Source organism: Ambystoma mexicanum, chromosome 3q (genome assembly GCF_040938575.1).
Source record: "Ambystoma mexicanum isolate Mex_15411 chromosome 3q, UKY_AmexF1_1, whole genome shotgun sequence".
Taxonomy (NCBI): Eukaryota; Metazoa; Chordata; class Amphibia; order Caudata; family Ambystomatidae; genus Ambystoma; species Ambystoma mexicanum.
Genome location: NC_090926.1, coordinates 1,079,739,043 through 1,079,764,867, shown reverse-complemented (window position 1 = coordinate 1,079,764,867; position 25,825 = coordinate 1,079,739,043). Strand labels below are relative to the sequence as shown.

Sequence of the window (25,825 nt, the reverse complement as noted above, 5' to 3'; positions counted from 1 at the left end):
TTCCGGCACCACGTGGGTACTTGTGTGTTAAAGACTCTTGGTGAGCAACCCTTTGTTTCAAAGGAAACTACAAAAACCAGAAGGCCGTAGGAGATCTGCCAGAAGAGGTCAAAGTGGTCATAATGGAGCTCTAGTAAAATCCTCGTACAATCGAAAGACTTTGATCCACAAACTTGAGACAGTAACAGGGAAGTGAATCCTGCATGATGAAAGTAAAAGGGTAAAAGTGAATCTTGTGAACATTACAAGTGAAAGTGAAGTTGGCAAGAGTGAACCCAGAAGATAGGTGCTAACAAGAAGGGGCAAAGTCTAAAGTCCTGAGAAACAGTGTGTCGACAAGGCAAGGAATGTCCGCTATGAACTGTTTGAAAAGGCATTGAGATGCTAATGAGGAGACAGGAGAAGTACGCTGGCCTGCTGGTAGTTTTGGAATCCGACAACAGTCGAGACTGGTCTGAGCCCGAATGAGTGAGATCAAGGGGTGAAGTCATCACCCCAAACCCATTAAGAAGAGGAATAATTTTGAAGAGTCAGCCCAGAAGAGGGGGATCCAAGGTTGCAACATTCACCCGACGTGAACAGCAAAGAGACCTTTGTGTTTGTTTTGTTATTGGATACATCAGGGTCTCGAAAGCAAGAGACTTTCAGGAGAAATGATTAAATAATGAGTGTACCCTTACTAATTGTATTTTGGACCACAGAAATTTAAGGTGGACAGGTATATTTAGTCACTAAAACTGTCCACTGAGGTGGTATTGAAACGAAAGGAGGTTTCTTGATTCTAGAAATCCTCTGGATGAGTCGGCCGCTAGATGCAGGTCTCCACCCACTAAGTAGCTGTGCAAGGTTCTTCTAGAGGATTTTCTAAGCACGAAAAAGAACTGAGAATGAACAGAAGGTTTGTAAAAAAGTGCAATCATATATTTTCAGCACTCGGTGTAACAAAAAGGAAAAAAAGGTAAGATTTCACATAGTACAAATAATCAGGTACATTTAAGGTGATAAACAGAATTACAAAGGAATTGTTAAAGAAAATGCATATAACAAAACAAAAAGACAATGATTCATAGTTAAATCTCTAACAAAGTGGTATTCTTGAGAAGGGATACAAGTGCATGTACATAAATCAGTAGGTCCTTTGCATCATTGGTCCCATCTTTGAAACTTTAGTTATCCTTGGTGTAGCAGAGTTATTCAATAAAGGAAGCAGTGAATGCTGCAGAGTCATTGGATACAAGATATCTGATCTCTGCTTCAGGAGAAATGAGACTTGGTGATCGACGGTCCTGATTGCTGCTCCTATGTTACCCTGTGTAGAAAACATGGGGAAGGGAGTCCCAGGCTATTGCATCCTGACATATTATTTACAAACACTTCTTTCTTTTCCTGAAAACGATCCCACACATTTTCTGTACTGGATGTGAGGTTTGCAATAGGTTTCTTAGTATAGGCCCATATTATTTGACACAACGCCACCAGCCCTGCCTTATTTTTCATTTGATGGTCGACGATTGCTCCCATCTTAGTTTTAGGTTTAGATTAGGCGTTTTTCCAACCTACATACAGCATTCATTGTTCAATAAACACCCTTGAACTGTGATCACTTGTGTCTGTCTTACTTGTTGCCACCAGGAGTTCCCCACACCTGGCTGACCTCCTTTCTCTCCGACCGACCCTCCCAGGTCCAACTTGGGTCCTTCCTCTCCTCTATCTCTCTCTCTCCAACTGTGTTCAACCAATACCTATCACCTCCCGCCCACCGCATAGCTGCTCTCTGCTCCAACCTTCAGTGCTATGCGGATGGCACTCAGCTCGCTTTCAGGCTCCCCTCAGCTGCCTCTTCTCCCTCTCTCATCCCGGATTGTCTTTCCGTAATCCAGGAGTGGTGTGCCACCAATGATCTCTGCCTTAATGCCAGTAAGACAGAGATGCTCCTCATCGGCATACCAGCACCTTCATTTTCTTCATTTTCTGTTACTCTCTGGCCGCCCACTCTGGGCCCTCTTCCTGCTCCCACCTGTGCGGCTAAGAACATTGGGGTCATCTTCGACTCCACACTCTCCTCTCATCTCTAAGAAGTCAAACTACCAGCTGCAGGTATTGTTACTTTCCTCACTTTCCCCCAGAAGCTCACTGTCTCTAGACCTCTGGTTCTCTCTAGGCTAGACTACTGCAACAGCCTTTTTCCAAATCTACCTGCCTCTACTCTCTGTCCTCTACAACTCATCCAGAACAGAACCACAAGACTTGTCCTTGTCCTCGAGCCCAGGGATTGTATCTCTCCTGCTCTGAAATCTCTCAATTGGCTCCCAGTGGTGGCAAGGATCAAGTTCAAGACCCTCTGCATTGTCCACAAGTCCTTCTGGGGCCTGGGACCGCAATACTTCCAACCCTCTCTACAGAAATATCTTCCTACTCAAGTTCTTCACTCCTCCAACTCCTTGGGTCAGTCGCTTCTCCAAGCAACGAGTTGGGGGCAGATCTCTTTCTTCAGCTGGTGCCTCCCTCTGGAACAGCCTCCTTGCCTCTCAGAAACTTCAGCAGAACCATCTCCGGTTCTGGTAGCACCTCAAAACCTTCCTCTTTGCTTCTCCCTTTTCTCTTCCTCCCCCCTGCTGATCTTCTGTCTGATACTTGCACTGGTCACCTGGCTACCCTCTGAATTCGGGCCCGGGTCCCTGCCCGTCCAGCTGCACACCTGTACTGCATCCTGGCACCCCCTGCACTTGTGGTCTGTATCTGTTCAACTAAAGTCCACTTTCCTGTACCTATTAGACACCTGTTGTCTGCACTTTTAACACTGGCACTTTCCACCTGGTAGATGCACTACTTGTGTTGATTTCTTGTCCTGCACTTATCCATCCTCCCACCCCTCCGCCCCCCTGACACTTCTCCCTTCCCAGCTCCCCTGCACTTGCGCAATCTCATTGTCACTAGGCCTAGTAAGATCGGTGTCTTTTGTCCTCCCTCTGTTTCCTCTCCCCTGCCTTGTCGCCCCTCGAAACACTTGTGTATAGGCGCGTTATAAATGCCATATCATATCATGTCTTGATAAAATAGAAATGTGGCTTGCGAATAACAATCTCCAGTTAAACACCCTCAAAACTGAATCTATGCTCCTGGGCCCTACACCCTTACTACAGGAATCCACAAGATAACCTCTCTGAAACATTTAGGGGTTAACTGGGAACCAGAGATGACCCTAGTCAAACAAATCAACAATACTGTAATGGGTTCTTTCTTTTGCATCTGGATGCTGAAATTCTGGTCCTCTCTATCTTCCTAGATTGCAACCTGTGGCAGTGGTTGGCATCTTAATTAACTCACGCATTGACTATCCAAATGCTCTATATGTCCAGAATGCAGCGGTATGACTTATCTTACTGCCACTTGATTCTCCAATTTCCATTCCCAGATGTAGGCTATTGTGATGAATCCGGTGGAGTCATTACTGATTCCCTGGCGGTAACCTCCTTCCATGTGGCCAGGGGACATCAGCCGCTACCTGATCTTGACCCTGGGGTGGATCTATGAGGGAGAATCATATGGGAGGAGACAGCCTCCGGGAAGATGTGGTTCCATCGGAAGAGACATGGAATCCCCCATTTTCCCTTCAAAATAACATCCCCATGTCTGAAACCCGTATGGCATGTTGTCACGTATCCACTCCCTTTCCTATGAAGAGCAGGGAAAACTCTTGTACCAAAAGTACTGACCACCCTTCCAACCTTGGTCTAATTTCCCAATGTGATGAAATCATCTCTTTCAATTCCACTTGTCAATCAATCAGAACTAAGTTGTCATCAAAATCCATTCCATAAGTCAATCATTCAGAATGGACTTCTGTTCCCAGAAATCACAAAATACTGGTTTGAAGAAGAAAGATCAAGCAATGTGCAGCAAAGGAGACTGCAAACCTAGCAAGCGATCTAGTGTTTGCTGGCGCTCACCTGTGCCTGGGAAATTTAAGCAGCCCAAACAGAGAATCGAAGGCAGCTGCTGTGGTGAATGGCGTGAGAGGGCTTCACCTCTCCATGAGAAGCAGGGAGCCGAGAAGCCAGGACGGGCATGGTGAAGTCTGGCAGCTCACCACCGGAGGAAGAAGGAACAGCTGAACTGAGAGTCGCTGCAGGAACACCAGGAGCCAGAGAAGCACTCCTGCACATTTGCAGGTGCAGGGAAACAGCATTTCGCTTTCTAGACCCAAAAAGACAGCAGGCGTGTCGAGAGGAAGCCGCAGAGGACCGGTGGCCAAAGGAAAGAACACTGCAAGACGGAAGCAGACTAGAATCCTTACCCGGCCAAATGCGGGAGAAGATGCAAACACCTACAGAAACCGGTGAGTCATCCGAAAAGCTACAGGGACACCGGGGAGTGCAAACAATTGAAAGTTACTTAAATGAGAAAGAGAAAAGATATGGACATATTAAAAGAATGGAATTTGAGTCACAAATAAACCCCTTTCTAATATGTTAGTGTACATAGTGTCAATACGAAGAAAGCAGAAAGAAGATAATATATCAAGAAGATGCATTATTGAATACTGTATACAGACAACTTTGGGAGCAGGTAATAAACCCAAATGGACGGATGTTCTGGCAGGGGAGTATACCAGGCAATTGAAGAGGATTGTGTTAAACAAGCTTATGTGTCAGTGTTGCACTTGGCTAAGAAACGCCCAAAGAATTGTTCTTGAAATAAGCTGTGAAGTCAAGCGAGCTTTGTGTACAAGTGTTGCATTTGACCAGGAGAGGCCAAATGAAAACCTCAAGGGGCAGGGTCAGAGAGGCCTTTCCCAAGCCCTTTTATTTTAAATAAAAGTATTTAACCAAAAACATGGCAAAACTGTGTCTGACTCGCATTTCTGACGCCTCACATATGTTGTCAGGTGTGGGATCAGGCTTAGTTCACAAACTGGAGGACCCTCAAATGGGTTTGACTTGTCTAGTAGCAGGGGAGAGTTGATGCAACCCAGAGACCGAGTTTTAATACCTACTGATTTGGTCCTCATACCCCCACCCGGAACTTACAAAAGACTTGGCTCTAAATTAGGCCTAGCCTGGCAATATGATTTAGATGTCCTATTAGGCCTTGGTTTTAGGGGTGACATAAAGGTTTTGCTTCAAAACAGTAAGAAAGAGGCATATCCGCTAAAGGCAGGTAAAAGATAGCACAGGGGATTCTGGGGAGATCTTTCCTAAACCAAGATAAATTAAGAACTCTGGTACAACAGAAAAAGGAAGCAAAGGCTTTGGAGAAGCGGACCTAGACTTTCCCTATACCTACATCTGAGGCAGTTCCACCAAAAGCCCTTTGGGAGGAAGCTGAAATTATCTCAGATTTGGCGTTTGCACAAAGGAATGACCCTTTGCTTGCAGAACCCTTCCTTCTGGGCTACTGTATCGAGGAGACATTGTTCCTGATGCCACTCAGTAGATCGCAAATAATGGATACCCAAAAGTCATAAACACATTTTTCCTTTAGAGACTGCACACTCTCATTTCACAGACAGCCATTTAGGAACAGCTAAAACTCAAGCACAGATATTGAGGCGTGTTTATTGGCCAGGGCTTTATGTCATTGTGAAAAAAATGTGTGCGCACTTGCGCCTTATGCCAAAAGACCAGCTTGCAAGACCAGCTTGCAGAAGCCCCCTCGAGCTCCATTACAACCTTTGCCAATCATTGATGTATCTTTTTCACGAATAGGCATGGACATAATTGGACCCCTTGAACCATTCAAACTAGGGAACCGATATATATTAGTAGTAGTGGATTATGCAACTCGCTATCCTGAGGGATTCCCATTATGCAAACACATTTTTAAACATTTGATCCCCTATTTTTCACAAGTTGGGTTCCCGAAAGAGATCCTAACAGACCAGGGAGTTACCTTTATGAGCAGATTGATGTCAGAAGTAAAGGAAACTCGACATATTAAAACATTTAAGAACGTCCATTTATCACCCACAGACTGATGGATTAGTCGAACGGTTTAATAAAATCATAAAAAATATTTTGAAAAAACTAGTTGAAGCTGACAGAAAAAAATAGGGACATTATGAAACCCTGCACCCTCTTTGCTGTCTGAAAGACCCCACAGTGATCCACAGGATGTTCTCCTTTTAAGCTGCTATATGGTAGAGAGCCACGTGATGTCCTTGATATGTTACTGGAGACTTGGGAAGAACTGAATGAAGCTATTTTGCCCCTTTGCCAAACAGCTGAATGGTTAAAGGAACACATGACTACGGTCAGGATGATGGTGCAAACCAATATGGTTAAGGCACAAGAACCTCGAAGGTTACCATGATAGGAAAATGGTGCTTGGATCCTTCTCCATTGGACAAAAAGTCCTTGTTGTTCTTCCTTCATCTGAGAACAGGATGTTATCCAAATTGCATGGTCCCTTTGAAATAAAAGAACAAACAGGGCCATATGATTATCGAGTATCACAACCTGACCAAAGAATTAAAACCCACATCTGTCATATAAATCTCCTGAGGGAGTGGAGGGAAAACCCTGTTGAAAGCACCACTGTTGTATTGACGGGTCTATTGTCTGAGGAATCAAATAAGAGCAGTCTAATTCCATCTGATCTGCCTCAAAACCGAAGGAAGACCTATTGGACCTATTAGCACAGTTCCCTGATATTTTTAAAATTGAGCCAGGATGAGTTAAAGGGGTGTTTCATTATATATATATATATACACACACCCACAGGAAAAGTACTACATAAAGCCTTACCGGATACCCGAATCTAAAAAAGGACATTATAGAAGAGGTCGAGAAAATGTTGAGAGCCGACATTATCGAACCCTCTGAGCCCTTTGTCCTCCCCGATAGTACTTGTTGCCAAGCCAGATGAAACTTGGAGACTCTGCATCGACTTCAGAAAGGTGAACATCCCAATTCGACAGGTACCGTATGCCTAGTATTGACGATCTGATTGATTGGGAGCCACCGTTTTCCTCTCCATGATTGATCTGATGAAGGGATACTGGCATCTGCATTCATACATGGAAAGAACATCTGTATTTAGTTACTAAGTCATTGAGAAAGGCAGGCCTCACAGCAAATCCAAAGAAATGCCACTTTGGTTTCGTGAGCTGTGAAGTATCTTGTATATTATGTTGCCAACTGAAAAAGTGAAAGCTGTCAAAGAAACACCAATACCGAAAACAAAGAAGCACCTAAGAGCCTTTTTGGGCCTAGTGGGGTACTACAGGCGGTTTATCCCCAGTTAATCATCAATCACATTCTGCCTCACTGATAAGCTCAAAAACACTCGGACCCAGAAGGTAAAATGGAAAGAGAAAGATAAAGTGTGTTTGAATAAAATCAAGCACATTCTGTGTAATGAACCCGTGTTTAAAGTGACAGATTTCAACATGGAATTAATTTTACATACAGATGCTTCACACGTTGCGTTAGGGCCAGTTCTGTCACAAGATTGCAATGGTGTTGAACACTGTATCTTATACATTAGTAGGATATTGTTTCCCCGGGAAAACAATTATGCCACTATTGAATTGGAGGCCTGGGTAATAAAGTGGGCAATAACATTACATTACATTACGGGAATAAAATGTAGGTTCATTACAGATCATGCCCCATTGACCTGGAGAGCCTCCGCACAAAGATACCAATGCACGAGTCATGCTCTGGTTCTTAGACCTCCAGCCCTTTTGCTTTAGGGTAGAACACCGGTTTGGAAGAGAACAGGTTAATATAGACTTCTTTTTTTTGTTTTCCAATAGGTGCTGAGAGAACCAGCGGCATTAGGGTAAGGGTATGTGTTGAATCCGGTGGCGTCTTCACTGATTCCCGACAGTAACCTCCTCCCATGTGGCATGGGATCGCAGCCGCTTCCTGATCCTTGGGGTGGCTATATGAGGGAGAATCACATGGGAGGAGACCACCTCTGGGAAGATATCGTGGCTCCATAGGACGAGACATGGTATCCCCCATTTTCCCTTGACAATAACATCCCCATGTCTGAAACGTTTATGGCCTATTGTCATGTATCCACTCCCTTTCCTATAAAGAAGGGGAAATCCATTTTACCAAAACTGCTGACCAACCTTGTGATGAAATCACCTTTTTCAATTCCACTTGTCAATCAATCTGAACTAACTTGCCATCAAAACCTTTTGAAAATGCTTATCCGAATTCCATAAGTCAATCATTCACAATGGACTTCTGTTCCCAGAATTCACAAAATGCTGGGACGAAGAAGGATCGGGCAATGTGGTTAAAAATGAGACTGCAAACCTACCGAGCGCTCCAGTGTTTGTTGGCGCTCACCTGTTCCCTGAGAAATGTAAGCAGCCCAAACAGGGAATTGAAGGCAGCTGCTGTGGCGACTGGCGTGAGAGGGCTTCACCTCTCCACGAGAAGCAGTGAGCCGAGAAGCCAGGACCGGCATGGTGGAGTCAGGCGGCTCCCCACCACAGGAAGAAGGAACTGCTGAACCGAGGGTTTCTGCAGGAATGCCAGGAACCAGAAAAGAAATCCTGGGCGTTCGCGGGCGCAGGGGAACAGCATTTTGCTTACCGGAGCCGAGAAGACAGCAGGTGTGTCGGGAGGAAGCCGCCAAGGACCGACGAGCGAAGGAAAGAAACCCGCGAGAGGGAAGCAGATGGGAATCCTTACCCGGCTGACGGCGGGAGAAGATACCAACACCTACAGAGACCGGTGAGTGCTCCGAAAAGCAACAGGGACACTGGGGCATATCGGTGAACACGCCAACTTCAAACAATTGAAAGTGGGAAATGGAAAATAGATGGCCATATGAAATGAAGGTAATTTGAGTCGTAAATAAACCCCTTTCTGATGTGTAAGTGTACACAGTGTCAACACGAAGAAAGCATAATGAAGATGATATATCAGGAAGAGACATTATTGAATACTAAATACAACTTTGGGAGTGGGCGATAAACCCAAATGAACAGATGTCCTGGCAAGAGAGTACATCAGGCACAGGCAATTCCAAGAAGAGTGAATTCGAAGTACTGGCAGGATAGTACACTGGGCAATTTCAAGTGTATAAAACAGAAATCCTGGCAGGAGAATATGACAGGAAATTGAAGAGGATTATGCTAAACAAGCTTTATGTGCAAGTGTTGCACTTGGCCAAGAAAGGCCCAAAGAATTGTCCTTGAATGAAACTGTGAAGGCAAGCAAGTTTTGTGTACAAGTGTTGCATTTGGCAAGCGAGGCCCAAAGAACTATGGTATATGAAAACCTCAAGGAGTAAAGAAGAATCCAGGGGAAGGGAGCTACCTGCTGGAACCAAGAATTGTATCCTTGAAAAACTTTTGTTTAAGTCATTTATTCTTCCTTTATGAGCATTTTCTCCAAACCACTCAAGGTTAAAGACCCGTTTGTTTTTGGCATCCTTACACGGACAATCCTAATTTTCGTTTAGGTAGGGAAATTCATTCCTCTAGAGCAGGGTCAGAGAGGCCTCTTCCCAACCCCTTTTATTTTCAATAAAAGTATTTAAACAAAAACATGGGACACCTGTGTCTGACTCTCATTTCTGACTCCTCACACTATATTGGTTTCCTATTCAACAACAAATGATATTCAACATACTGTGGGCCGCATTACAGATTCATCTGTGTGGGAAAACACTTTTTTTTGGCTTTAAAAGAATTACCACTGTTTTTACAACACTGATGTACTACATGTTTGACCTTAAATTGGAGGATTTTACTCAAGCATTATGCTGGAGGTAATTCTCCCACTTTAAGGTAAAGAATCGATAATGGGGATTAACACTGCCCTACCTCCACTTGTAATCCTGTGGTAAACCCATGTGACCAATTAGAGGTAACAGAAAATTTGTTCGGCAGTAATTGGGTGGATTTACCCCCGAATTACCTCAAAACTCGTAATGAGACCCACTGTGTCTGGTGTTCAAAAGTCTTCATGGTAGGCACAATCTTACCTAAGAAAATTAATTCCTGCAACCTGCATGAACTCTTTGTTCCTCAAATCTGCATCTATTGGAGATTCCTGCCTCACGGTCTGTTACTAGAGCAGACAGGCGGTCTCAGTGCTTAGTCCTAGGCCATGTACAACCTTCTCTTCACCAACGTTTCTTGCAAACAACTGAAAACATTTCTGTTCTCTTAATTTCTTGCGGCACACATCCATTCTCTATCTTGTTCGAGCTTTGGTCTCACCGGCTACTAGATGCAGTTAATACTGCCTGGTACATTCGTTATGCTCCCTCCAAATCTTGCCATGTTGCCGCCTTTTCGATGAGATAAAGGGTGAGGAGAATTTATTGCAAGGTAGGGATTCAGCTTACCCTGTGTATTTCAATAAAGCATGTACCCCATGTTGCATGAGATTGATAGTGAGATGTTGTCCAATGGCATTGATAGACAAATATCTCCTCTTCTGCAACCACAGATCTCTCTGCATCACGGAGACTAGGGCCCGGGATGCCTTGCTTGATTTTCACCCTCCCATTACCTTTGGAAATAAAACACCCTGATTATACAGAAGCAGTACTTAATGTTGTGAAATTGTAAAACAAACTGAGGTTTCTGTAATAATTCCTAGATGCTGAATTCCATGCAGAGCACCTGCCCGTCCAGCCAATGGTTTCATTCATCATCAAAGATGAAGTAGAGCCCAAGTACATGGAGCATGGTGACTATGAAAGTAAAGAAAGCATCAATAATCCAACAGGTGAGTCATTTGTGCAAACCTATTTAGGGTAATTGAATTGAGACACATATGCATAGACTGCCCCTTGCTTTCCTCATAACCTAACCCATAAAATAACTCTTTAAGATCTATAGTCTAACTCCACCACGCTTGCCCATTTGTACTTTGCCACCATGTCACTGACTTTATAGAAACTCACTGCAGTCACACTTCTGTTGCCCTCATTTAGCGAGGTATGACCTTGGTGTGACATGTCATTTTGGTAGCTCCCCTCGCCCTAGCAATTGTCAGATTTGATTCTTGTGGTCCAGCTGGCTAGGCAGGCCCCTCAGAATGTCCAATACTCATTCATTGCCCAATTTACATGTACAAGTACACACATAATGCAGTGTTTACTGCTGGGACAGCTGCATATCCTTTCATACTCTTTCCTATTGTACCACCACAAGCATATGCATGATGGGCTTGTCTCATGTCTGTAATCTGGCTCTTGATATGGCTCTACTTGTATACAAATTGATTTTGCACATGGCCCCAGCCAGCCCTCCTATGTCCTAACCTGGCAGAATGCACACACGCATCTAAAGTTAACTTCTAGAATCTCCCATACATGGACTTCGGTCCTTGAGGGCGTTCCAACCACAAAGCGCATTGAGAGCATCCAAATGGGGAAATGGCACTATATAAATGATGACTACAATACAATACAATAAATGAGCAAATTCAGCAGATCTGTTTTTTTTTTTTTTTTTTTTTAATACTACTGGGCAATAATATTTGCAAGCTTCAATATAAAAATCATGGACTCTTACAACAATTCTGCTAAAACGTGCATTTGAACTTAAACCTCAAGGCTTCTAGACATACACCAGAATGACGATTCCTCAAAATACATTTATTTAGTTTTATTTTTCTGCATTTGTAGAGCGCAGTACAGCCCGCGCAAAGAGGCGCTATGAGGAGGTGTAAGAAGGCTTGATTCACGGTTCCAAGAATGCAGCCCCACAGAAATACTTGGTACAGAGAGCTTAGTTACAGTTATCAATGAGCATTTTCAAGACATGTTACACAGCACAAGGAGCAGAGCATTGTGCAGAGCACACTATGCAGACCATAACAATTAAATCTGGCCTAAAGACATATCCCAGGTCTATGTCCCAGTATTGAAACAGCCCAAATCTTATGGGGACAGGTTGTAGATATTGTTCAAATCGTACATTTCTGTTGAGAGTTGAAATAACTGCCTTCTTCAGGACCCCAAGGGAGGTTGGAGCGCTTGGGCGACAGTGTGGTTGTTGTTCACATTCTCCCGGCCAGGCACCACCAGCTGCAGCTCGTTGATGTCCACTGCCACATTCTTGATCCCGCTCTCTGGCTCGCCAAGAGCAGCGGAACTTGGGCTCCGGTTTGCACACAGGTGTCGTCTGTAGACCAGAAACATAGTACCAAGAAGAACAATGGCAAAAGCAGCCACTCCAGCGATGATGGCCCGCACCACCATGTTCTCCCCATCCCGGTGTCCCTGAAGATTCATGGCTGAAACCACAGAGTCATTCAGGTAGTCGAAGAGCATGAGGAAGCCCCCCCAGAGATTGGTAGTCGTGATCAGCTCCATGATGACCTCCATCATCTCCGATGGAGAGCCGAAGACCAGGCTTTTGTTCCTGGGGGAGTTCCCCCTACAGAAACAAGAAGAGAATGTGGTCGGGTCTGAGATTTAGAGGACATCCTGGTGGCACAGTTCTGCTGGAAGCGGAAGCGTGAGGGAGGTTTCTGTGGTCCAAGGCATGGCGCTATCCATCATGCCAGTCTGAACCTTGGGGTATTTGTCGTCCTCTGATTCCAAAGTGTTTTTCTGTCTAGCGGCATCCTGGGCAAACTTGCTTCCAACTCCGACACGCTTGGTACCATCTTGGCTATTTTTCGCTTGTCTCCAACTTGGCTGATTGGCCTCAAAGATGGCCCGCAGTGTGCTCTGCAAGAGACCATGTACAGCTTCAGCATCATCCATTGATCTAAAAAGCCAATGGCCTACTGCGAGTCCCGTCACTCCCTTTTTCTGATCACCTGTGGACTCGCCCCAAAGTCCTCCTGGAACACGTGCTTTAGGGCTAGGCTCCAGAGTGGTCACTGCATCCTCAATTAAGGGTTCGTAGGTGGGTGTTGGGGTGCTGCTCTCATCTTCCTCAGTGAACGTTGTGTCTTCACACATCTGCTTGAAAGGGTATAGATAGCGGTGCGAGGGGTTGCCTTCGCCGGTGCTCTCAAACACGTCAAAGTCGGACACTTCCAGAATTAGTTTAGTCCCAGCGGGAATGAAGAACTGCCACACACAGTGAGTCCCTGGGTAGTACTGGTTAGGGAAGCCAGGCAATAAAATGAGTCCCCTTTCAGTCGAACTCATGACCGCTCCACAGGAATAATAAGCCTTGCTCTCCCCCTGCTCCGGGGTCCACAGGCACAGGGCTGCTCTGAGCAGGATCCACGCGGGGGCTGACCCAGGGCTCTCCATGCTGCTCTCACGCCAATGTCGAGTTCAGCGACAATATCATAATGAGTAAGTAGTATTGATTTATTCCTAATAACAGGCAAATCACATAATACCTGCTAAACATAGAAAGTGACTTAATTTCAGACGATTTGATATTGTCCAGCAGGAGTTAAGACTCTCATTACTGAGCTGAAGACATGTTGAGGATCACTTTGATGCAGTCAGAGCCAGCGCTGGCATAGATGTATTTTCATGTGAAATAAGTTTTCTTTTGATGCTTAAGTTCTGGGATTAAATCGGTTGCATTTTTTCTGGGCTCCAGCTGCTATCCAGACACAATGAGCCACTTTCTAGTACTGGCTAAAGTTCTTTATATGCTGGGGCATGTAATCACACTTTTTCTATGACAAATGTGTGTTTTCAATGCCCAGCATGCAAAGACCTGCTGGCAATAAGACATGACTAAATGTAGGTTAACCCCCTGACATCGCAAGCTTTTGCAAATAATAAGAATGTGGCTACAATCCTTTAACATTTCTGGTAAATTGCACATATTCCCATATTATTACACAATGCAAAAACACAACTGGTGGATTTGTGCCTTGTTTAGGAGTGCAGGGCCTAATTGACTTTTTGTTGGCACTCTTCATTGGTCATTAGATGTTGGTTGGAACAGCTGCTCACATGGGAGACATGGACGAAGTTCCATGTTGGAGATCGGGAAGTGAGGTAAGAGGTACCTGGTGGCAGAGGCAGGCCTATGCTTTCCTGATGCTCACTCCAGAAGTGGTTTACCCTGAATCCCCCAGAGTCTTTCTGCCATTCTGAGCCTTCCAAATTAGGACCAAGACAGTGGCCCCAGGTAGGGAAGAAAGACAGCCGATCAGTGCAGATGTGGGGTTTGTGTGACTACACAGCTCATAAAGCTGTCTTTTCTCTACTTACATTCAGGCTCATAATGGCAGCTTTGACTGCAAACACATCCCCAGGATAGGGATAGATTGCAGACATCTGACAGATGGAACAATGGCAGAATCAGTGCTGCCTGACTACAAAATGGGGAGCATCCCTTTCATTACATTGGTCAGAGGGCTTCTTAATAAATATAAGGAATTAACTAGCGACACTGGGATTGAGTTTGGGGGCTGGGGGGAATAGGGTGGGGGAATAGGGTAAAACGATCCCTGAACCAGACAAATCGCCCAATACAAGTGCATTCATCCAACTATTATCACTATTACTCAGTTGCTTATTTACTTTAGTACAGCAAAGGATCAGTCTGTTCCTGTACTTCTATTGACCACAATGAATAAGAACCTTGACCCTCCAAAGTCCACAGACTTTGCCTTCCCTGTGTACTGCCACCTTTGGCATATCCCCTTCAGCGCTTGCTCATTCCTTCCTTCTCTTATAGAACCCATTCTGAAAATGACACCCCAGTAGAATGCTCTTTACTAGGGAGATATCGTACTCCCACTCCACTTTCATCATTACCGTTTTCTCTATCACCTTCCAATTATTATTGCTCCTTACAACCCTCGGGCCCACCTCGTACGATTACCTTTGTGTTACATAGGTCCTAAACTAATACGGGCCCACGTCATCCATGCCCTCCACAGTCCTTCACCTTAACAACAGTCGTTCAACCTGGGTAAGTTTACCATACAGCCCCTTTTCCTCATGGGCTGTGACTCATGTCTTTTTATGACCAACCCTCCACCCCTGGCACTACATCTCTTCTCTTTTCCGTTATCATTCATAAAGATTTCCTCATACGTCTAAGCCACGCTGGATTGCTACCACCTAAGTTGATTCATTGTAGACAGAGGCTACACCCCTTAACACTACTACATTTAATTATGTGTGATTAAAAGCACCCCATAACAACAGTGCTTAGTTTGCAACTCTTAAATTTAAAAATAACTAACAGGATCCTACTTTAGCTACTTATGACTAAACAATACTTGCCTCAACCCAAGCGTACTGTAAAATGGTTCTGCTTCTGAGCTTAATTTGGGTTCTACAACATTTGGAGGCTCATCACTGCTCCGTTTTGCCAAACCACTTAATATCCTGCCTCAGACAATCACCAGATTGTTACGTAAAGTCTAGTCGCAATCAGTATTTATGTAACCCCATGCTGGCACAGGTTATTCATATCACATTAATGTGCCATCCTGCTTACAGCCTCTTACACCTTACCCTACCCTCCTACCCTACACTGACACCATCCTCCCTTTGGCCCATATCTGACACTGCTCTGTCTGCATTACTAGAGAGGCCTGTCATATGTCAAGCCATATTCTCTACATCAACGCCCCACTCAACCCATCATTACCAACAATTTTCTGCTGATTACCAAGTGAGCTATGAAGCAAAAACCTAGCAGCTACTTTACTTCAGTTAAAATGTCACTAATTCACAAATGTCACTGTTATTTGTATTTTTCAATCACCTTTACCCACAAAATCACACCACATACTTCTACAATGTGACTTCTGATTCATCAGTATTCAACTGATCTCAACCTGAACTTCAAATGTTAGCCAAAAAATGCCATTATGGCATGAATCATCTGCTGCCACCTCCACCCAACATACTGTTCATTCTTAACTTATTAACCTTAATTCAACAAATGTTTTATAACAACAATTTTCTTTCTCTTTTCTCTCGCTCTCCTTCATTCTCTTAATTTTCATCTGTGCTTATTGCGATATATCTTTGGATGTCGTCCCTTCTCCCCTAGGGGTATCCCGTCGTCATGAGGCCAGGGAGGTGAGGCCTCTAACCGATATTCCACCTGGGGCTGGTACACAGGGGCAGGATCTGCTGGTAGAAGAAGCCCCATATGGTAGGCAGGATGACCATTACTTGGGAACGCTGTATAACTTTGCTTTAGTACACCCCCCCCTCTTTCCCCTTACCAGACTCTTCTTCCCTCTTACAAACTAGTGGCAATATATTGTATTGCGTAATCAGCCAACCTAATACGTTAGACCCGACTAAGGCACCAGAGTACACCAATTGCTTTCCACATAGTTCCAATACAAGTACTGTAACGAAGAAGATGACCAGGAGTATGAAGATCACTCCAGAGAATGAGTGGTCTAGTCTCTGGCGGCACTTGATTGGTCAAAGGCAATACAACATAACAGAGGAAAACCAACATGGAGAGAGCCATCCTCCTCCGAGGATATCCAGGAGATGCCGACCCGGCGAGCAGGGAGTCGTGCTACGAGACGCCATGCACAGAGGCAAATGGGAGCATGCCGGCAGGCCAGGAAGAAAGGACCATGCCGGCCCCTGTCCAAGTGCAAAGGCTGGAGGGGGTATCTGTACTTCTGCCCTCTATATGGTTGGGACAAAGGCACAGAGCACCCCAGCCAAGGTTCTCTATATGGTAGCTTTGGGCGAGCAACCAAGGCTTAAGCACTCAGGATGTGATGCAGGCAGGTTCTTAAGTACTGTGAGTCCCCAAGCCCCCACAAAGGAACGTCCACACACCATGTTAGATGATAACACAGCTTCCTTATATAACATGAGAATCAGTTATTTATATATATATCATAACACTTTGTACTCGGGCAGTTCTATTCAAATAATGGCAAACATATACACTCTGTGATACCACAGAATACTTGAATTCAGTAATAAATGCACCAACTGCAAACACATTCCAATAGGCATGTGAATTCTTAAGTAACGTGTAAAAGCATAGATTAGGAAAGAAAGTCAGGTTAGTTATGAACAGTGGTAGAATGCGTTCTTTAGACTAGATAATTCTGTGTGAGGATCCCCCCACCTGGACAACCTGAAATGAAAAAAATAGGGAGTAATTTGTATTTTACAGTCCAGTGCAAAAATGATCAATAACCCTCTACTTTCTTTTTAAAGGTTCTACCACCTGTGAGAGACCTGAGGGTATCCTCACTCCTACGCCCCCTGGATCTTCTTTTTAAGTGGCCAGGGAGAGGCCATCACTTTTGGATCCCGACCCTGGGGGTGGGGAAGCAAGGGAGGATCACCTGGGTGGAGGGTCCTTGGGAGTGGGAGTGGGGTGCCCACAGGTGAGACATGGTATCCCCTTTCCCGGGCCTTTATAGGCTACTGTAAATCATCTTCCCTCATTTTCCTCCATTCAACCTACTCTATTACTGGGTCGAGGAAGATATCTCCAGAGTATTGTGAAGGTGAGTCAAGTCTTTCTAATTGCAGTCAGGCAATTCGAATTGAAGACTGTCACCTGTAACCTGTCAAGTGGTTGCACGTGTATAAAAAGGGAGGAAACCAGCAATACATAGACCAACAGGGAAGCCTCTGTGGGAGAGTCCAGCAGGTAGTCCAGTTTGTTGGGAGGCAGCCGTGGTGGATCCTGCAATGCAGCCAGGACGCCGGCCGAAGACCCAAAGGGATTGTGGTGCCCAGGAGCATGTGGGCCGTGAAGAAACTGCAAGTTTGGGAGCCTCCATGGTGAAAGCAGCGCAGACAAAGCTGCGAACGAAGAAGAGGAACAAAGGATGCTGCCAGCACTCACTGACGAGAGCCGAGTGGATGGTGAGGACCCAAGAGCATCAGAAGAACAATCAGCGTTCACGAGCAAAGGAAAGTCAGCAAGCGGAGCTGCACACAGGCAGCGCAGCTGCCTAGAAGGAACGCCAAGGACCGGTGAGTGAAAGGCGCAAGTCACTCGAACCGCGGCTTCCTGGGGCTGTAGGGAGCGAAAGGCAAGCGCCAAAGAAGTGAAAACCATGTGAAACTGATGAAACTAACCCGAGGCCGCGGGTTGGGTGGAATAGTAATAACAAAGCAAGCAGTTTGAATAACGCACTGAATGAAACCTTTATGAGCAAAGTTATAACAAATGATAAATGCATATGAACTACAACCATTGTTTTGGGAAAGCAGAGTAAGCAGCAAGAAGGTAAGAATGTAAGATGGCAAGAGAAGGAGCATAACGGCAGGGTGGTAAAGGAGTGAAATAACCACTAAGTGAACTCTTGTAATTGACTACAGTGTGGCAAGGCGAAGGATTGGTCCAAGCTGTGTGACAGTGTGGCAGAGTCAAGGGGCTGACAAGGAGAGGCCAAGTGAGTGGTAACACCCACACATGAGCAAAAGCAGAAGAACTTGTGTAGGTCAAAAAGGTTCATAGTTGCGCAACCTGTAATGGGTGGACTGTGTGGTCTGACAACTGCGCCTACAACTGCGCCTAGACTAGGGAAGGGAACCCTCAACTGTGGAAACCAAGGACCTTAAATAATAAGCTGAATGAGATCTTAAGCTTATCCAGATTGAAAGATAACTTCATTTTGGGCTTGTTTTGGACATTGTGAGATGGAGGCAAAGCAGAGTTTGGCAAGTTGAAAGTCTTGCGGAAGAGAATACTGAAACTTGATGAACTGTAATGCTGTCTTGAGGACAGAGCCTCAATATCCTTTTCTTTTGAGGATTGTGTGGGATTGTATTGCCTTGAACTTGGGAAAGGTAATGTTGAGGCTTTTGTGGAACTTTCTTGAACTTGGGAAAGGGGAGCTGAAGAGGAAGCTAAGAGATGGAAGAAACTCAGAACTTTGTGTTGATCACCATTTCTTTTATTATTGACATCACTACTTTTACTCTTTGACTCAGACTTTCCTTAGTTTTCGTTCAGGTAGGGAAATCCCACCTTAGCACAGGGCAAGTTAGGCCTTCTACTATCCTGACATTTAATTTAATAAACCATTTTATTTTGAACTTTGAATCTGTTGTCTGTGTCTTGCTTCATGATGCTTTCACACACCGCAAAGTACCCGAGAGGCCACAGCAGAACAGAATCCAAGACGAATCGGGGACCCCTGGGAGACTCCTGATGCTGGAAGATGTTCTTCCTTATCACTCTGCCAAGTACCTTTGGTGCTTGGCAGAGCTTCTCGGTTTCACTCAGTGATTCCCTTTGAGGAGGGGCCCCCTCCACTTTGGAAGAAGGAGCCACTGGGATGCTAAGTCCAAGAAGAAAAATGCAACCAAAGTCTCTCTGAAGTGAAGCAGTTTTACTCTTTGCGGCGCTCTTCATTGGTCGTCGATTTCCCTGACTGTAGGGGTCCTCGGAAGATGAAACTTGCTGTGGGCTACTAGAAAGGCACCACAGAGGAGAGCAATACCCCTGGAGACTTTCGATAACTTCTGGCGGCGATGGGTACAGAGGTCACATTTGGTGTCGCATTGCGGGATTATGTGGTTTTCCGAATTTTAGTTCTTCAGTGCGGCAGCCGCAGCACGACTGTCTGGGCGGCTTCTGGTGACCTGGACTCGACCACCAGAGAGGACCACGGACCCTCACCAAGTCTGGATCCTCAGGATGTCTTTGTTGGATTATGGTGGCGGGAAATCCACCAGCAGACCTTCCTCTGCACTCAGCGACCCTGAACCTTCTGCAGCAGGAAAAAGCTGTCGGTGATGATGACAAAGATGTCCCTTGAAGTATTCTTAAGCAGTTTGGAACTTTCACAGCTATGGATGTCAAGAAGCACTATGCCAGGGTACCCCCTCTTCTGGACGGTAGACAACAGGCTTCCAGCGGTCACAACCGCTCCTCCGGACCCTGGGTGATGCCGTTGGACTTCTTCGACTCGAGATGTCCAGGCACTCCTCTTAAGGAAAATCTTCAAAATAGGGTAAGACCCCACACAAAAGGTATTGAACCCTCCTACTAAGTGGGGATATAATATTAATAAATCTCAAAAAAGGAAAAAGGTATACATCAAATAACACAAATATCACATATATCAGCAGAAATAAAGTAGATACCTTGACACAACATCCTTTGAAATTAAATCATTGGGTGTATGTCTACAACTATCTTTCATATCAAGTTTTAATCAATTATATTTAAAGCAACAATATCATGACTTCATTCTAAAACACATAGACAAGCTGGGGTCGCCGAGGCTCTTGACGCGACGACGGGGAGCAAGCGAACGCCAAGAAGAGAACCAACGGCACCCAGAGTAGTTGTGGTATACCGGTGAGTGGCGGTGAGGGAAGGTCCCGCCGGGCCACTCCACATGCTTTGGTTTGGGCATGTGAGGATGCCGATCAGAGAAAGATGAATGTTTTTTGGGTCAGGCGACCAATGGAGAGTTTTATTAAACCCGAACAGGCTGCTGAATATAACCTGCCATTTTTGAATACCGAACTGAAGTCAAATTATATGAAACACATGAAATTAATCGTATCTGCAATTTTGAATACCGAACTGAAGAAAAGTTGTGGGAAGCACGTGAGACCTATTGTGTGAATGAAAGGAAAGTGAAAAACAAGGCTGACCGTAATAAAAGTCGAATCAAGAAGTCAAGGACCATGGTGAGAATAAGAATGAAAGGGAGAACCAAGTGATAGGTATAAGGAATACAACACTATTGCAAAGTGTTTTGAAGAGGCAAGGAAAGTGTCCCCAAATTAAACGTTAAAGTAAAAGTAAACGGAGGCAGAGCCCAGAATGCTGCCAAAAAGGAAAGTGCTGCAAACCGCTAAATGGTGCAGGTTTAAAGAGGGAGCTTGTGCCTGCATGGAACTTTAAAGTGAACCAGTGATTATAATGAAGTGCCAAGGGTTTTCGGTGGCGTGATCTGTGAGTGGGCTGTGTGGTCCGACAAATGCGCCTAGACCGGAAAGCCCTATTTGAACTGTGAAAATGGTATGGAAAACCTACTGGAAATCAAGCAAACTGAATATTACTTTGGAACTGTGTTAAACTGGAGGAAGGGAGCCCTGAGGCCTTATTTTGGAACTGTGTTAAACTTGGCATAGGGAACTGTGTTAAACTTGGAAAAGGGAACTCCAAGATCCTTGCTGAGACTGTGCAACCTTTGGAGAAAGGATCTCTGAGGTCTTGTTTAATGAAAGTGCTTTGAACTTAAATAAGGGCTATATAATACAAGCCGTATATATTTCCATACAAGGAGCTGGAAATAGCTCAAATCTTTATTTTGAACACTATTTTTGAGGGTTGCTGACATCCCTTCACGTTATGTATCTTTAGATGAGAGGGCAAGCATAGGTTTTGGACGCAGACTGACTTTTAAATTGAACTCGAAGACACAGGCGATCATTGGTTTCTTTAAGTAGGAAATTCCCTCCTTAATATAGGGCAAGTTAGGCCTTCTCCCACCCTGACCTTTAAGTTAATAAAAGTATTTTGTTTGAACTTTGAATCTGTTGTCTGTGTCTTGCTTCATGATTACTTCACAAAGTAGAAACAAACATTTACAAAGAAAGCATACTCTCAAAGGTGCACCTATTTGCTGAGAACAAAGTGAAGCGCATACAGATACAGCTGCCTGAAAACAACTCACTTTTTGTGCTCGCTGTCCCCCAAAAGAGGATCTTTAGCCAACAAATGTTTTTGAATTGCTATAGGTGTACATAATACACTCATAAAATATACTTTTTTTCTGATTGTCTGTTTTCTGCCGTATCTCCAAACCAATCCATATGAATCTAGTTGCATGTACAGCTTTATTTGCTTTTATGTGGAAGCACTAACTTGGAAAATGACAGCCTGGGACAGGAGTATACATTTCAAATATTTATGTTTGTATCTTCCTCATTTCAGGGTATTCTGCGGTCAGAAAGACTGTGCCACGTAACAGTAAACAGGATGAGACCTATTTGATTGCCCATTTGGACCTAGAAAAAAGAGAAAACATCAATACCTTTGCAAGTGAGTAAATAGTTCACATGAGTTTAGGATTGAGTTAGTCGGGTCGGTATTGTGAGAAAGGCATGGTGCACAGAGAAAGACACAGACACAATGATACAAGTTTCAAAAACCTTTATTTATAAAAATGGGGTTTGAAGAATGCCTAACTTTCCCTATTTCTAAATGGGAGTAGTCTCGACCATTACATTTATTCATCTGTTTATATAGCACCGGGGCCTGCAGGCAACAGGGCGCAGAAAAAAAGTAAAGTAAAGTAAAGAAGAAAGAATAGTCCAAATGTCTGTCTGTCAAAAGTAAAGAATCTGTGTCAAACCCACGCTTGCCCTCACGTGTTAACTTAATAATGTGTAGGGTATTGGATAAAATATATGTGTCTCAAAAGAATATCAGGATGGTCATGGAGTTTCCTCGGAACTCCCTTCCCCAAGCTTAAGTCACTTGGGATCTCCAAAAGTTCAGTTTGTTCAAAAAAGTTCACAAAAAGGCAGTTCAATAGTTTTCTTATTTGGCAGAGTTCATGTACTTCTCTCGGGCTTCCCTCGCCTGATGCTTTCTAGCATAACACGGTTCTACTTGAACAATGTTCCTGGGTGGATCTTTCCGGCTTTCCTCACCGGAGCTTCGACCCTCTTTACTTGTTACTTTCAACTCTTTAGTATTTTACATTACAACATTTCATCATCTTGATACACAGGGTTCCCTTCCCCTATCTCCCTGCTTTCCTCATGCGGTTTATGTTGAAGACTTTTGAAACGGCACAGCTTTACTTATTCCCATACCTAGCCAATCCAACACTGTTGCATTCTGGTTATCGTATTCCTTATACTCTGTTAGTCTTTCCTCAAGCATGCCTTCTAACACCATGATAAGTTCTACTTCCTTGTCTCCGTCTCAAACGTGCTCCTAAGCACGCCAACAAGTTCCACTTACTTGGCAATTCATTTAATCACTCAGTTCTGTTTCATTCGATCCCCAGCGGGATCTTGCTTCATTCAATATTCTATTCCGTAGTCTTTCCCACCGGCTTTCACTTCATCAACTTTCGTAGTATTTCCTGTTGGCTTTCCTTTCCATCAACTTTATTCAACTTGTTTTTCACCTCATGATACTTTCTCTTTCATGTCAGAGATTTTCGACAATGCAGTATTCCACAGGACCACTGTTTCATCACAGTTCAAAATAATCAAAGCTTTCTTTCAACGCGTCTTGCGTCTTACACGTAACCTTGCAACTTGGTAATTATTTGCGTTGTTACAAATCAGGCTCTCTCATCACTTTGAACTCACTGATTGTACTTTAACAAAGCGTCCTTCACAATTCTTTTATCCAAGGCCAGGGTCTCTCCCTTCTTGCCCCTCAGACCTTCTTTGGCGGCTTCGCTGTTCCAGGGAAAAAAGCAATCTCTTGGCACAACTTTCGGAGAGATTAACCAGCTTCTCGGCTTCCTTTGACGAATCCTTTTGGCTTCTTGGAGACACAGTTCTTCGACATGCTTTCTCCTGATTTAACCTGCAGCCTTGTAGCGTCTTAGCATCCTGTTCTCTGAAACCTGGATCTAAGTGGCCTCTGCTCGCCATCTCTCCTGCTCTCCTTCTCGAACCCGCCTTTGCCTTCCCAGGCACCTTTTATACTTTGTAAAATTCAATAAAATCTTTTTTTTTTTTTAAACAATCAAACAATATAAACCAAACAAACAGTGCATGTTCCAACAGTTTCATTACACTTTTCTTAACTCCTAACCACTACTCCCTCTAACCCACCCCCCTTTGCGAGTCTATTGCATTCAACCTTCAGTTTCCGCATCCTGTGGTTCGGTCCCCTCCTCTACAGGCTCAGCCGGGTCAGCTAATGACCCAAACAGTTCGGCTATCAGTGATTTCCAGGCCATCAGGGACTCATTCTCCTCCTCCCCCCCTGTGCTACTCGGTTCTTGCCATGCCATGGTTTCGGCATCCGCCCATTTTTGCAAGTCTTTCCACCACACCTCTATCTTTGGCACATGGCATGACTTCCATCCCATGGCAATCCTTCTTTTTGCGAGCACATAAGCCAGATCCCTCAGTTTACTTACATGCCTGAGCTTCTGTGGTCTGGGGAATCCCCCAGCAGACAGGCCTATACTGTATCCACTACTATCTTGATCCATTTTTCTTCCAGTTTCTCTTTCACTCCCCTCCAGAATCGCTCTATGATCGGGCATGACCAGAACATGTGAACCATGCCTGCGTTCTCCTCATCACACTTGGGGCATGCTTGCCGTCCTGCATTTTCAAACCTCGATAACCTCCATGGCGTCATATAGGCCCTGTGTGTTATGTACAGCTGAATCTGTTTCAGCCTCGCGTTTCTAGACACCTTCTTATGATACCCTTGCGCCCGTTCCCATCTCCCATTGGGGCCCCGACCTCCATTTCCCAGTCGAGTCTCAACTGCGTGACTTCTTTCCCCACTTTAGACATCAACATTTCATACAGTCTGGAAATCTCGTGGCCCCCCTCAGCTATGTCATATTTCACATCTATGGTGGCGTCTAATTCTTCCTCTGTCATGATGCCTACCCCCGGGGACCCAGACCAAGTCCAGCAACCCCAGAAGCAGACATCAAGTTACCCCAAGCAAGCCCAACAGCTATTTGGGTGCAGTCCTGGCGCCTATGGCTCCAGGCTCATATGGAGAGTCAGTCCTGGCGCCATAGGCACCAGGCTCATAGATTAAAACGTACCTGATGCAGACCATTCTCCAAACTTACCTGATGCAGACCATGCTGCAAGAGCTCCAAGCCAAACAAGGCTTGGAAGGGACTGTTTTACCTAGGGACTATTTTTTACTCGGGTGGGGCTGGGGAGGAATACTTACCTGGGACTACTTTGGAGGCTATTTAAACCACGCCTGAAGAGCAGCACACGCTTTGCGTTATTCTGCATCCAGCAGCGTAACGCTCACCGTGCCTGCAAGTCTACATCCAGTCTTCTGCCACGCCCGCCTCGAATTTGGAGTTCCTAGAAAAAGGGAGAAAGAAGGAGAAAAGGTTAGAACAAGAGCAATACCTTTTGATTCTTACCTGAATTCCCGATCCATCGTGCCTTCGAGCTGGAAGAAAGAAGTTGTTTATGCGCGTTGCCTCGCCTGCTGCAGCGCCGTGCTGAACTCACCGGCCTTCGCAGCATCTTCACATTTCACTGCATCCTCATGCATGTTACCGCCGCACTCCGGCACCTAAGGAGAAGACAAAAACAGCAAGGTGAGCCAAGGGAATACACAGAGGAATACGCCCCCATAGACTTACCTGATTTTACCACCGGGGGTACTACTCTTCTTCACGGGTCGGCGCAGCTTCCACTGCATCCTAGCCGAACCCCGGCCCCTAAGGGGAAACAAAAGGACAGCAAGGTGAAACAAGGGACTAACAAGGGGAACCCTCCTCACCACAAAAGACTTACCTGATTTTACCGCCGGAGGCATTATTCCCTGAGACTTCATACTTTCTCTCAGCGCCTGAATAAGGGAGAAAGCAACAGGTTACAAATGGACATTATTTTATCGAACTGTGTTGGATAATACAAATCCTTACTAGAACATTACCGGTTGCCACGAGGAAATCTTCAGTAGGGTCAAGCTGCAACCTGCAAGGAATCGGACAAGAGTGAAAGTCAGGCATTTGAACTCTTACGAACTACATACTTACGGCGTCTTGCCGGGAATATCGGAGTCAATATTGTCCTGGAACTCACCAATTCCTTCGAGCCAGTGAAGCACCTGGTTATCTACGAGCCCCTGACCTCAATGCAGGATGGAGAGCTCATCTTTTCAAATCATCAGGTGAGACTATAAGAGGGAACATCCAAGGTGATCAGTGGGGAGAACAGCGGGTTGGGGGGGGATTTACGCTCAACTCCACGGGTGGTTAATTCCCTTTCTCCACTTGTAGAAGAATATTCCTACGGGCCA

General features: G+C 44.9%; 1 protein-coding gene across 3 annotated transcripts in view; it reads left to right on the top strand.

Annotated features, from left to right (window-relative positions):
* Window positions 1-25,825, top strand: part of LOC138583262 (zinc finger protein 436-like) — a 253,278-nt gene that overhangs the window by 184,994 nt on the left and 42,459 nt on the right. For 2 of the 3 annotated variants that reach the window (XM_069655341.1, XM_069655342.1), the window contains exons 5-6: window positions 10,578-10,706; window positions 21,770-21,877. In XM_069655341.1, the coding sequence (XP_069511442.1) occupies window positions 10,578-10,706; window positions 21,770-21,877 (237 nt within the window). The remainder of the gene's footprint in view (window positions 1-10,577; window positions 10,707-21,769; window positions 21,878-25,825) is intronic. The other variant, XM_069655343.1, reaches the window with a different exon arrangement.